Source organism: Geotrypetes seraphini, chromosome 14 (genome assembly GCF_902459505.1).
Source record: "Geotrypetes seraphini chromosome 14, aGeoSer1.1, whole genome shotgun sequence".
Taxonomy (NCBI): domain Eukaryota; kingdom Metazoa; phylum Chordata; class Amphibia; order Gymnophiona; family Dermophiidae; genus Geotrypetes; species Geotrypetes seraphini.
Genome location: NC_047097.1, coordinates 24573456 through 24586988, shown reverse-complemented (window position 1 = coordinate 24586988; position 13533 = coordinate 24573456). Strand labels below are relative to the sequence as shown.

Sequence of the window (13533 nt, the reverse complement as noted above, 5' to 3'; positions counted from 1 at the left end):
GTCACTTCCATTGTATGCAAATCTCTCTCATGCATATTCATTAGTGGTATCCTGTAAATCCCGTCTGACTTGGGGTCCCCCAGGACAGACTTGAGAACCACTGCTTTAACTCAATACAAAATAGGAAATGGTCTGAAATTTGGCAGCTAAAATTTAATACTAAGAAATGTAAGGTCATGTATTTGAGCTGCAAAAACCAGAGGGAATGATACAGTTTAGGGGGTGAAGAACTTATGTGCACAATGGAAGAGGGGGACTTAGGTGTGATTGTATGTGATGATCTTAAGGTGGCCAAACAGATTGAAAAAGTGATGGCGAAAGCTAGAAGGATGCTAGGTTGCCTAGGGAGAGGTAAGAATAGTATGAAAAAGGAAGTATTGATGCCTCTGTATAAGACTTTGTTGAGATCTCATTTAGAATATTGTGTACAATTCTGGAGGCTGTCCAGAGGAAGACTACTAAAATGGTGTGGGGTCTTTGTGATAAGGCGTATATTAAGGGCGTGTCTTATAAGCGCTTGTTGAAAGCCGATGATTGCACCTCCCGCTCCTTCCCCTCCATCCAATAGTGCTGGTATACCTATGATTGGCAAAACGACGTAGTGTTGCTGGTAGTTCTCTGTCTCTCCTATCCACCCATACCTCTTTCCATGGCCTATTCTGCACATGTGCCGATCACTCTTGCCAGCGGCTGATCTCATATAAATTTGGTGACCCTCTGTGAACCTCATTTGCATGTGCAGTTCTTTGAGGATGACTCATCTTTTTTGAATTGTTACATTTACGGCCGCTACAGCAACCTGTTGGATTTTACCAGCAATGTTAGAGAATCCAACCCTCTATAAAGTTAAAATACTCTTATGTCAGTGTTCTTCAATGCAAGGCCTGGGGACCAGTGGAGTGAACCCCGTTGTCTTTCTGTTTTATTTTTTCCGCTACTCTCTCTTTCTACCCAGGCTCAGGACAGAAAGTATATTTGGGGGGGGGGGGGGGGCTGCTTGACAGTCAAGGCATTTCTCAATAGATAAAATAATTCATGTGGAAATGCTCACAAGGATACCCCCTGTGAAGTTTGAAGGTGAGCTGGTGGGGAAGGTTGTCATTGATACACATTGGTCAGCCATGTTATGGCCCCTAATGGAAAGATATTTGGTCTCTCTCCTTCAGCTCATTAAAATCCAAAGTGGCCCCAACTTACAAATTAATGAAGACCACTGCTCTAAGCCTTAAAAAGCCTTGAAAATACAATACATATACACGCATTCTGATTTTAAAGTGAACTACTTTCCCCTTTAGTCTGATTCTATATTTAAACCCATCTTACCTCCTAATTAATCAGTCAAAGTATTTTAAATAAGATATATATGTAAAAGCCCAAAATACAATCCAGCTAACAGAGCCAGCTATTTTGTTTTGCATGATGCCATCAACACACTTCCATTATACCCCCTGTAAGTATATGTCCATTCAAATAGCCCAGCAGCATCTTAATTTTGATTCTGTTCATGCTGCTTTCTTTACAGGTCTGTGCTTTTATGAAAAGGTAAGCAAGACACGACTGTTCCAGTGGGCTTGTAAGATTAAAGAAACATTTATGGTATCTACAAAGACTCTAGGTCAATTTGTGCAGATAACAATATTCCAGTTCAATATATGTAAAGTCCCACAACAATAGAATCCAAAATGAAAGTTAATATGAACATTCAAATTCAAGGAGGAAAAGATTTCAGTGGGTAATGACACGGGTTATCTATGTCGGTGTTTTTCAACTCGGTCCTGGAGTCCCCCTGAAAACCTGACTGGCGAGGGAGTACTTCAGGACCGAGTTGAGAAACACCGATCTATGTCATTCTCTGTGGTAATTTTAGAACCCCCAGCACCAATCAGAAGAACCTTAAAAAATCTCCATTAACTTATTTGCTATTTACTTTTTCATACATATTCATAATCTTCTTTCATAATCCATTAGTGCAAGAATCAATATAAACGCATCTTAAATTTCAGCAGTGACTCAGGCAGATAGGAACGCTCAACGGAGCGTCCATTTTGCCACTGCTTCATCAGGAGCTGCCCAAATTCTTTCCCATGGAGAGTTACATGGATAACCCGTGTGGGTACCTTGAATTCCACGCTACTTAATCCTAGGCATAAACCATGGCTTTGTCCACGACTATCTTTAATAACAGTTTATACAGAAACTATGGTTATGTCAGTCCTGAGTAATTTACATATAACCGTGGACAAAGGTCACTTAATCCTTCCTGTTTCCTTGGATTTGTCAGTTGCATTTGACTTGTTTGATCACATGCTTCACAATTGCCTCATTCCAATTTGTATCTCTGGAATAGTGCTCAATTGGTTCACATCTCTTCTTTCCAAGTGTTCATTTTGTGTGTCTACTGGTATGAAGCAGTCCTCCGACAATTATCCTTTGCAGTGTGGAGTTCCACAGGGCTTTGCGCTTTCTCTGTTGCTCTTCAATATATTCATTAATCCCCTTGTGACACTTACACAATTATTTAACATCCGGTTTTACATATACGCCGATGACATCCTTCTTGTCTTCCCAGTTTCACAATTTTGTTTGGACCTAACACCATTACAAACTTATCTTAAAGCAATTGCAGATTAGCTTTGCCGCATACAAGCTCAAACTGAATCCAGATAAAACAATACACTATAGCCTGTTGCATATATGGTTTACTAAATCCTCCTTCAATTCCTTTAATTTGATTAGTCAATCTCTCTGGTTCATGGTTTTCAGTATTTAGGAGTATGGTTAAACTATATAAATTATTTTAACAACAAATTTCCAATATAGTGAAATCAGGCTTTTTCATATTACATTCCCTTCAGGCTTTCAGAGTTTTTTTTGGATTTTGAGTCTTTACACACAGCAATTCATGCTTTCCTCATTTCCAAAACTGACTATTATAATTTGATTTACCCAGGCGTACCTATAAATAAGATCAAATGGCTTCAAACATTGCAGAATTGTGCGGCATGCTTACTTAGCAGACCTTCCAAATTTTCATTTGCAACCCCCTCCTTTTTCGATTAACACTGGTTGCCCATACATTTGAGAATTAATTTAAATTACAATACTTATTCTTACGTTTCAGGCTTTTCACACAGGTATGTCATCATATAGAAACATATTCCATCATTCCCTACATTCTCCATACTCTCTGATCATTAGATTCAAATAGATGGGTTATTCCAAATCTGCGGCAAACCCACTTAGTCTATTGGGTGTTCAGCATTCTTTTTCTTGGCCCCAACTGGAATGCCCTACCCGATGTCATCAGAGCTGAACAGTCTTTTCCCCGTTTCAAGACTCTGTAAAAAAACACATTTTTTCTCCCAACTGAATAAACCTGGTTGAAGGCAGGAACGGGTCCCCTAGAGAGACAGGTTGTTTTTAGTGACTCTTTTTTTGTTTGTTTTTATAAGATATAATTATTGTATGTGTGTTATCTCTGGAACTCTTCTTTTGACATTTGTGCTCTTTTCCTTTCTGTGGTTTGTTTTACTAATTATGTTCACTACATAGGTCCTTAATTGGTAAAGGCGGTGTATATCAAATCAAATAATAACAATAAAAGCACTATTTTGGGCAGGGACTTATCATACTTAAATATTTTATCACCGTTGTACGGTGCAGGATATATCTAATAGCACTATGAAAATAAATAGCATTATCTGAAGTGAGGCAGCGTTGACACCAGATATTTTTAGCAGCAGATAAATTGGGCTACAGGGAGGTATGAAGAGCTTGATTGGCGAGAAGTGTCAGGAATGCTGCATTGTTAAAGAGATATCTGTTACTATGTTTCCGTTTTGCTGCTAGCACCTTCCACAATACATACATTTACTATAAGTGAAGGCAGGGCTCTTTAACTCAGAATAACTAACTAGGTTAGTGGTCTTCATTAATTGTTAAGTTGGGGCCACTTTGGATTATAATGAGCTGAAGGAGAACTGCTAAATATTTTCTCATGGTGGGGGTGGGAGAACCCATAACACTGCTGACATCCATCCCTACAGCCCACCTTCAGACATCATTGGTAAGTGCAGGCAAGTCCCTGGGTTAAAACGGGTTCCTTTTTAAAAAATTGTTCTTAAGTTGAATTTGTATGTAACTCGAATCCTGTACAGTTAACAGTCTATAAAAACATTAAACATTAAAGAAACAGCCCTCAAAATAAAGTACTGTAGTTTAAATAGAAAGAAAAGATAGAATGTTTACACCAGGGGGTGCCCAAAAGGTCGATCGCGATCAACAAGTAGATCGCGAAGGCAACATGAGTCGATCGCGGAGCCCATCCCGTGCTCCATGATAGACTTGTGTTGCCTAAGCATTCTACCTGCTTCCCAACACAGTAAACAGAAGCGCAGGGCCGACAAGTTTCTCCCCCCCCCCACCCCCGCTGACGTCAATTCTGACATAGGAGAAGTAGTTCCGGGCCAGCCAATCGCTGCCTGGCTTGCCCGGAACTTCCTCTCCAACATCAGAATTGACGTCATGGGGAAGGCTGGTCGGCCCGGCGCTTCTGTTTACTGCGTCAGGAAGCAGGGAGAGCTCACAACTCGGTGCCAGGGAGCTTGGGGGCCTGTTCCCCGATAGCGGCGGTAGCTTGGGGGAGGGCAGGGAGAAAGAAGGGAAACAAAGAAAGAAAAGGGAGACAGAAAGAAAGAAGGGAAACAGAAATAAAGAAAGGGGAACAGAAAGAAAGGGGAGGGGGCAGGGAGAGAGGAAGAAAAAGTTGGGGGAAGGAATGAGGTCTGGAGGAGAGGAACCATACAGGAGGCTGAAAGAAGGGAAGAAATATTGGATGCACAGTCAGAAGAAGAAAGTGCAACCAGAGACTCATGAAATCAGACGACAAAGATAGGAAAGATGATTTTACATTTCTCCCTTCATATCCACGGGGGTTAGGGGCAGAGCCGGCCCGCAAATATTAAAAAAACGCAAATAATATTCGGGCCAGTTCTGCCCCTAACCCCCGCTATTTTAAGCCTTGTAAGCCCCCCCCCCCTTATGCCTTACCTGGCGATCTAGTTGGTTTTCGGGGCAGGAAAGATCTTCTCACGCTCCTGCCCCATGCAGATCGCTCACAGGAAATGGCTCGAGAGACTATGGGAGCTCAAGGCAGCCATTTCCTATGAGCAATCTGCATGGGGCAGGAGCGTGGGAAGATCGCTCCTGCCCCGAAAACCTGCTAGACCACCAGGTAAGGCTTAAGGAGGGGGGGCTTAAAATAGCCTGAAAAATGAAAAAAAAATTTTTTGTTTAAAAATCGCAAATAACCAAATCCGCGGATGCTGAAAACGCAGATTCGGAGGGGGAAGTGTATTTTCAATTTAGTGATCAAAATGTGTCCGTTTTTTGAGAATTTATATCTTCTGTCTATATTTTGCACTATGGCCCCCTTTTACTAAACAGCAATAGCGGTTTTTAGTGTAGGGAGCCTATGAGTGTTGAGAGCAGCGCGGGGTATTCAGCTGAACTCCCTGCGCTAGAAACCACTATCGCGGTTTAGTAAAAAGGGAGGGGGTATATTTGTCTATTTTTGTATTGTTACTGAGGTGACATTGCATTAAGTCATCTGCCTTGATCTCTTTGAAAAAACCCCGGAATATAAATGATAATTAACATTTTCTCTGCATATAGTATGCTTTGTGTTTTTTTTACATTTTATTGTTGGTAGATCATTTTGACAGTCATTTTAAAAGTAGCTCGCAAGCCCAAAAAGTGTGGGCACCTCTGGTTTGCACTTTCATTCTTCATCCGTCCAACTATACCCTCTCCACCAGCACATCCAACATTTCTCCCTCTCATCTCTCTCTTCCCCATGCATCTGTACCTCACGCCTTTCCCACCACCATGTCCAATATTTCTTTCTCCCTCTCTTTGTCCAGCAATTCTCCTCTAGAAAACAACAGGGCAGGCGGTCTGCAAAATCCAAAATGGTAGTTAACGCTCTGCTGGGAAGGCTTCTGGGTCAGCTGCATACTGTGTGCAGGATCCGTGGACGCGGCTTTGAGAAGAGAATTATGGCGGGGTGGAGGTAACATGCGCAGGAGGGAGGCAAGTGAGAAGGAGGATAAGGGGGGCTTTGGGAAATGGAAGGTAGGAAGAAGGTCATGTTTGCACATGAAGGGAGAAGCAGGACCCCAGTTCCAAATGCATTCTCTTGCCCCCATCTAATTTCCTCTTTCAGTCCCAATCCTGGGTAGAGAGGTAGAGTAGCAGAAAGAAAACAGCCAGAAAGGCAATGAGGGTCGCCAAAGAGGTCTCTGGGGGCTGCCATTGACCCCTGGGCCTTACACCGAAGAACACTGGACTGCATCCTCTGTCCATAGGCATAGTTTTGGGAGAGTATGGGGACAGTACTCCCCAAATGCTTTAAGCATGGGCGTCAGGACAGGGGTGGCCGCAGGGGACATGCCCCCCCCCAAAAAAAACCCAACAAAACCCAACAACAAATTGACAGTTGGAGGTCAGAAGAGATGGCTCTCCTGCCTCCCTCACCCACCTCCTCCCTAGCCATTCTCATTTTAAATCTTTGGGCAGGGGCAACGAGTGAGCTTGCTGCCCTCAGCGTGCCCCAGATGTCTTCAATCTGCTGCGTCCAGTTCCTGCAGAATGAAGACTTCCGAGACAGGCCGACGGCTGCAGGCTCACTTGTTGCCGCTGATGGCTGCCAGTTTTAAAATGACAGCAGCCGGGGAACCACCTTGAAATAAATGATAAGGTGGTATATCAAATCAATAATAAACTTGGAAACTAGAGCGGTCCAGGGCGGAGCTCTTTGGTTCCCCCCCAAACAAAAAGCATTCCGCTGCCTATGCCTGCAGAATTGGTCTTCCCTCCCCTATTGTCAATATAAGTTCTTAATCCATTGCTTAATCCACGCTTATGCTCCTTTCCAAAGGAGAGGAGGGCTTTTTCTTCTAAAGTAATCATGTCTTAGAATTTATTTTATTAGGTGATCTCTTCTGTTCATCATCTCCATTTAATTCACAGCCCATGCACTATTCATTGGATACTAGAAAGACAGCAGTCCATTGTTGGCAGGGTCTAGAGAGGGGGGAGTATGATGGCCTGGGGATGAAGTAAAAAAAAGCTTGAGCAAGAGATATCTGATATTTGTGTATAATAAACAGCTGCTTTTTCTCAAAAGTACTATAATTCTGAAAAAAAAAAATTTCCATCACTGTTCCCACACTGGCTAAGTTTTTAAAAGCACCAGTATGTTCTATTTATGGCTGAACTGCCATATCGTTTGCAACTGTTTCACCAAAATGCATGCTTTTATCCAGGGCTTAATTTGTAGATGTTGAATCTTCAGAAGAGGGCAGGTGGGCAAGGTATAAGAGCAGGAAGAGAAGAGAGGCTGGATTAGGAAGTAGAATGATTGCTCTCTGCTCTGCTCCAGAGAGGCTCACCTTGTCCCTTCTGTTTTCCACTAGCTGTCTGGAAGGGAGGAGCTTTGGTAGACCACTAACCCAAAAGCTACTAGATAACACTGACTGCATTAATTCTGTCATTGACATGATGTTGCCTCTTTGCAGAAAACAGGACTGATGGTTTAAGCGTGTCACATTTCTCTAACATCGTGGAGCTAAAACCACTTGAATACTGTTAGTGTACAGCACTGTAGCCAAGAATAGCCTGCAGATTGCACAGTGAGCATTGGAATGCTAATGGTGAAAGTAATTCAAGTAATCTACCGTAGTTTTTCCATTCTGAAATCAGTGAGATTAGACCTAGTGTTTCAATGTTTTAACAATTTAATATGTATTAAAATCTTAAAAGCCGTTAACAATGAAACGCACACTTACAGGAATGAGCTTAACAAGGGGAAAAAAATAACCCAGAGGAAATAAATAAAGGCATTGACTTGCTCACAAATTCCCAGCTAGAAAGAGCTGTGAAGCAAATGGTCAGTCCTTTTCATTGAAAAGCTTATAATATAAGTTGACTAAAAATGAAGAAAGATGTCAAGCTAGATTTACCCCACCACCCCCTTTTACAAAACCATAGCCCGGTTTTTAGCGCCGGTCATGGCGGTAGCCACTTAGACACTCATAGGAATTCTATGGGTGTTGGAGCTGTTACCGCCATGGCCGGCATTAAAAACTGCTATGTTTTGAAAAAAAAAAAAAAAAGGGGGGGGGGAATAGTTTAATCAGCAACAGCAATCACTGTCTTGGCAGATTTGTCATTCAAAAATTCTCTCAACTATCTGGGTTCAAGAAAGATATTGAGGGAAAAAATGTTTTAATTTTAACATTTTTCTAGGAAATTTAAAAAAGGAATCCATTCCTAAGAAAATAGCAAAGCACAATAACAGTACCGGTAATTGTTTTCTGATAGCTTCTATAATACGTGAAAAATCAGAGAAATAACAGCTTCAGTAGCCGATCGCTATCAGCTGTTGTAACAAAGGTCACACCACAGAAGCAGGATCTCTTCAACAATGGAAGTTTCCCCAAAATCTTGGGCTGAATTTAGCAAAGTGTCCATAGTGCCCCCTACCTTTAAAAGAACACAGAGTAAGTGTGATATGCTTTGTTGAGACCATAAGAAGACTAGTACAGGGTATTTTTAAAGATGCTCACTAAGTACTTCAGAATATACTTCTGCTATATAAAAATATCTGTAGAAATTGTCTCTGGTCCTCAAAAGCTCATATCTCAATGAACTCGTTAGTCTATAAGGTGCCACTTGCCTCTGTGACAGTTTCACTTGGACTGTGTGTTGCCTTTCCACAAACTTACTTATGTTCTCCTTCCATATTGCAGAGAGCAGCCCATCTTTACCACAAGAGCACATGTCTTCCAAATTGACCCCACCACCAAGAAAAACTGGGTTCCCGCAAGCAAGCAGGCAGTAACTGTTTCCTACTTCTATGACAGTACAAGAAACAGCTATCGGATTATCAGCGTGGATGGAGCTAAGGTAGGAAATTGACAGTTAGTTGACTGGTAGATACATGCATGCTGTTGAGTGACTATGGGTGATTCACATATAATGGCAGCTGAAGGCAGGAATTTTGAAAATAAATGTTCTCCTTGGACAAGCATGTGGGGTGACATCATCTATGGAGCCCTGGTATGGATGCTATCCAGTGTTCCTTTAGTTTCTGGAAGATTTTTGGGGGGCGTGTACCTTCCTTTCCATCTACCTGACTCATGCAGGACCTTTCATTTTCTCTCATTCATGGAGCAACGAAGACGTGTCTTCATTTTCTCTGTCACTCAACCAGTTCTCCTCATGAAGTATTTTTCTTTTTTATTATTTTCCTTGTTCTCTTCATGCTCTTGGGGTTTTTTTCAGCCCTTTTTAAGTGTTCTTGATTTTATGCAGCTTGTGGCCTCTCTAGGCCTGGGCTACCGAAAGGGTTTTAAGTAAAAAAAAAAAAAAAAGCTTAGATAATTGAGCATATTTGATTTCACAGCATCTGTCTTTGCCATTATATCCCACTAACCTTCTAGTGGGTTCATTTGGTGCACAGACTTCTAGGACTATGTCTATGACTGATCTCACTTCATGTGCCTAATCTGTCTGGGGCCTGCCCATAAGTCCTCACACTGTGTTCTTTGTACTCAAATGCAGAAGAGAACCCAGAAAAGTCAGGAGATTTGTGTGAGAAACGTTTTTTGCATGCTGAAATCTGGTCCATCAACATTGACGTTGAAGGCTTCAGAAGCTGCTCTGGACACTGGAGATGCATCAGCACTGGGGAGGTCTCCCCATGCTCGACATTCGGCAGTGCTCGTTTGGGTTGAGCATCATCAGATCATTATTCTTGGTACCGAGGGACCCCAATGTTGTACACTGAACAAAGGTGAAGAAGCATCAGCATCAGTCCTCATCGAAGTACAGCACAAATCTGAGACATCTGTGTTGGTGTTATGAGGACCACTTCTCCTCTATGAAGCCATACCAGTGTTCCACTCTCTCTGAAACCAGGACCATGCCTCCCATTCAGCTCCTACATCTTTGCAGGCTGTCTCCATACTGGCACTAGTCTCGCCTTTACTGATGCTTGCCCTCAAGGAGTGGCTTCAAGTCGTATTACAGGAGGAGTTGGGGTGTATCCTAGCTCAGTGCAACTCAGAGACATTGAGGATATCTGCACCAACTAAAGTGCTGCTTCAGTCCATCCTAGAGACTCATGCCCTGTCTGTTCTCTATTTGTCAATACTAGTGCCTCATCGGGCATAGGAGCTAGCACCAACCAATGTGGTGCTCTTTTTCCAGCCTGTCAAGGGAGGAAGATGATATATATTGCGTTTGTATTTTCGTCATATCAATGATCAGTTTTTAGGTTCTAATGTTCGAATATTTCCTGATTTGTCTTTAAGATCCCAGAGGCGTAGGAAAGAATTCTTGGCATTAAGGCCAAGAGTCCTTGCTTTGGGGACAAATTTTTTGTTGAAATTTCCTGTAAAATGTTTTGTCTCTTATCAGAATAAGAATTACTTGTTTTTTGAACCTAAACAACTAGTAGGATTTATAGAATCCAAAGAGCAAGTAGTGCCTATGACTGAGAATGTATAACCTGCCATGAATGGCTGTAGCACCGCAGATAATTGCCGCTTTCTAGGTTGGATAAGATTGTTTCTATTGTTAATTTTTTTTTGCTAAGAATCTCTTTTAAAAGATTGTGGACTAAATATATTGGGATAGGAGGCAAAGTTCAGTTGTGGATTAGCAATTGGTTATCAGATAGAAAACAGAGGATAGGGGTTTCTCAATGGAGAAGAGTAAACAGTGGAGTGTTGCAGCGATCTGTACTGGGATCTGTACACTATTTAACTTATTTATAAATGATCTGGAAATTAGAACGACGAGTCAGGTGATTAAATTTGCAGATGACAAACTGTTCAAAGTTGTTAAAATGCTTGCGGATTGTGAAACACTGCAAGCAGACCTTGCCAAAATCTGCAGTGATTCCATTGTGCAACTTTTCTTAAGGAATTGGTGGAAAAGTTTGAGGAGCTAGATGGAAGAAAAGATGAGATGAAGTTGGCATCAGTGATGAGGATTAAGAACAATTTGTCTTTTACATTTCAAATTAGAACAACTAGAGAATCATATGCGGTCAAGGAATTTGATTTTTGAATTTCCCACGTACACATTCATAAGAACATAAGAATAGCCTTACTGGGTCAGACCAATGGTCCATCAAGCCCAGTAGCCCGTTCTCACAGTGGCCAATCCAGGTCACTAGTACCAAAGAGAAATATTGGGTATCCCATGCAGATAATAGATATTAGTCACAGATGTGTCTGGTGATGTTAACCTTACAGGACTTTTTTGAGGCTTCTCAAAATTTGATTGACAACTAGGGCAATCCTTTTGGTCTGATTTGTATCTTAGAAAAATAAGTTGGGGGATTTCAAAATCCTGTTTCAGGAAGAAAAAGGCTTTATATTGTGGTTACAAGATGCAGTTGCTACTGAATGCAGCTGAGTGATGTGAGACACATATTGGTTTTGAGAAGGACTTTCTTTTCAAAATTTCCTTAGAAAAGAAAATTTGATATGTGTTAAGTTAGTCCAATAAAAACAAGGTAACACCTTTTTCAGATCAAAAATGAGCAAATGGACCGCAAAGCAAAGTTCTCAGGTAACCAAAGCAGTGCTTTGTTTGCGGCCCATCGTTTCTCCAGCACTATCGCCATAGCATTTTATGAATATAGAACTGTGTTTGGAGTCTCTTGACAAAGGCATATTTGCCGAAACACCATCAGTGTCTAGTCTACAAGTTCATATGGCGCTGCCATTTAATAAAGTGCATTTTGGACAGTCCGCTGCTGAGTAATTGACATCTTTTCCTCACGACTTTTCAGATATGCCCACAAGAGCACACTTTTTCACGCCTACCATAAAAAAATCTAGTGTTGAGACCAAAAAAATATGAATATTTCAAGATTTTTCTAGCAATCATTCTGAAATGGAACAACATTGTACCAATCTTGTCAAATTGTTTAAGAAAAGTATGTGATTTGCATTTAAATATCCAGCTGAGCTTAGAATTTGACACAGTGAGAATAGCTCTTCTACATGACTGTAGAGACAAATTGGCCTACAAACTTTAACTTGAGAGGCATCATGGAGAAGATTTTACCTCAAAGGAATCTGCTCAGGGACATTTTTCTGGCAATAAAGAGTATAGATGCATGATCGAGCTATGCTTCACATAGCAGAAAATGGGGTTAAGTTAGCTACAGCTATTAAAGCAACTGATTTGAATTTAATCAATACGAGGGTACAGCACATGCTTGGTAGGAAAGAGGATTTATCGAGGGAAAACCTCTAATTGCATTGCAGTGTGACACAAACCATAACAATAAGTTTGCCGGGCTGAAACAGAAAAAAAACAGGGATGGAATTAGCACAGAGCAAAACCTTTTACTTTAGAGAGGTTGATGAAATCTAGGTTTACCTATAAAGTTCACATTCGCCTTTAGGTTCCAGACAATGACCATAACAGTATCCATCTTGTTTTGTTTTCTAATCTTGCAATGAATATCTGTGGCTCTTATTGCTGGTGTAAATTTTGAGTGTTGGGGGGAGGGGAGGGGAGCACTTCTGCATCTCTTTAAGTGACCCATTTAATATGGGACATAATTACACAAAACTGAGTACATTTTTCCCCATTTAGAATGTTATGGCCAGTGTAGTGTTAAAAGGATACGATTTATATGAGAGAAAATGGAAGATTAAACAGCAAGTATGTGTGGAAAACTTGGGCCCATATTCGATTCTCAAGGAATGTAGGCCTTTTAAAACCCTGGCCTATATTTCCAGTGCCTCTCTTCCACATAGCCGCGATTGACACATTTTTAAGGCAACTGCTGATATCAACACCGTTACAGAATCCGGTGCCTCGATGACCAGCTTGTAAGGATCCTATCACACATTAAAAAATTTGATCCAATCATTTAGCCACCATTGCTGACTTCCAATTTTTTACTGTATTCAGCACAAAATTCTTACCCTTGCTCTTAAAGCATTACATATACTGTAAGTATTAACATCCTATCTTCTTATGTCATTCTGTCCATATTGGTGTATCGCAAGCTGTGGGCTGCCAGATGCCGGGGAGAAGGAGAGGTGCCAGTGCTGGCTGACTGCCTGCAGGACGTGCCTCTCACCTCTCCTCCTCTGACATGATGACATCACGCGCACTTCCGGATGCCCTCAAGCTGCGACCTCCAATTTAGTGTGCCATCGGTTCGCAAAGTTTGCGAGACACTGGAGCATAGGAAACAGAGAGTGGGGGTAAATGGACAATACTCGGACTGGAAGAGCGTCACCAGTGGGGTGCCGCAGGGCTTGGTGCTTGGACCCGTGCTCTTTAACATCTTTATAAATGATCTGGACATAGGTACGACGAGCGAGGTGATTAAATTTGCGGATGATACGAAGTTATTCAGAGTAGTAAAGACGCAGGGGGATTGCGAAGATCTGCAACGTGACATAATCAAGCTCGACGAATGGGCATCGACATGGC

General features: G+C 41.6%; 1 protein-coding gene across 3 annotated transcripts in view; it reads left to right on the top strand.

Moving 5' to 3' along the window:
* HOMER2 (homer scaffold protein 2) overlaps window positions 1-13533 on the top strand; it is a 119605-nt gene that overhangs the window by 59636 nt on the left and 46436 nt on the right. For all 3 annotated transcript variants that reach the window (XM_033920506.1, XM_033920507.1, XM_033920508.1), the window contains one exon: window positions 8811-8967. In XM_033920506.1, the coding sequence (XP_033776397.1) occupies window positions 8811-8967 (157 nt within the window). The remainder of the gene's footprint in view (window positions 1-8810; window positions 8968-13533) is intronic.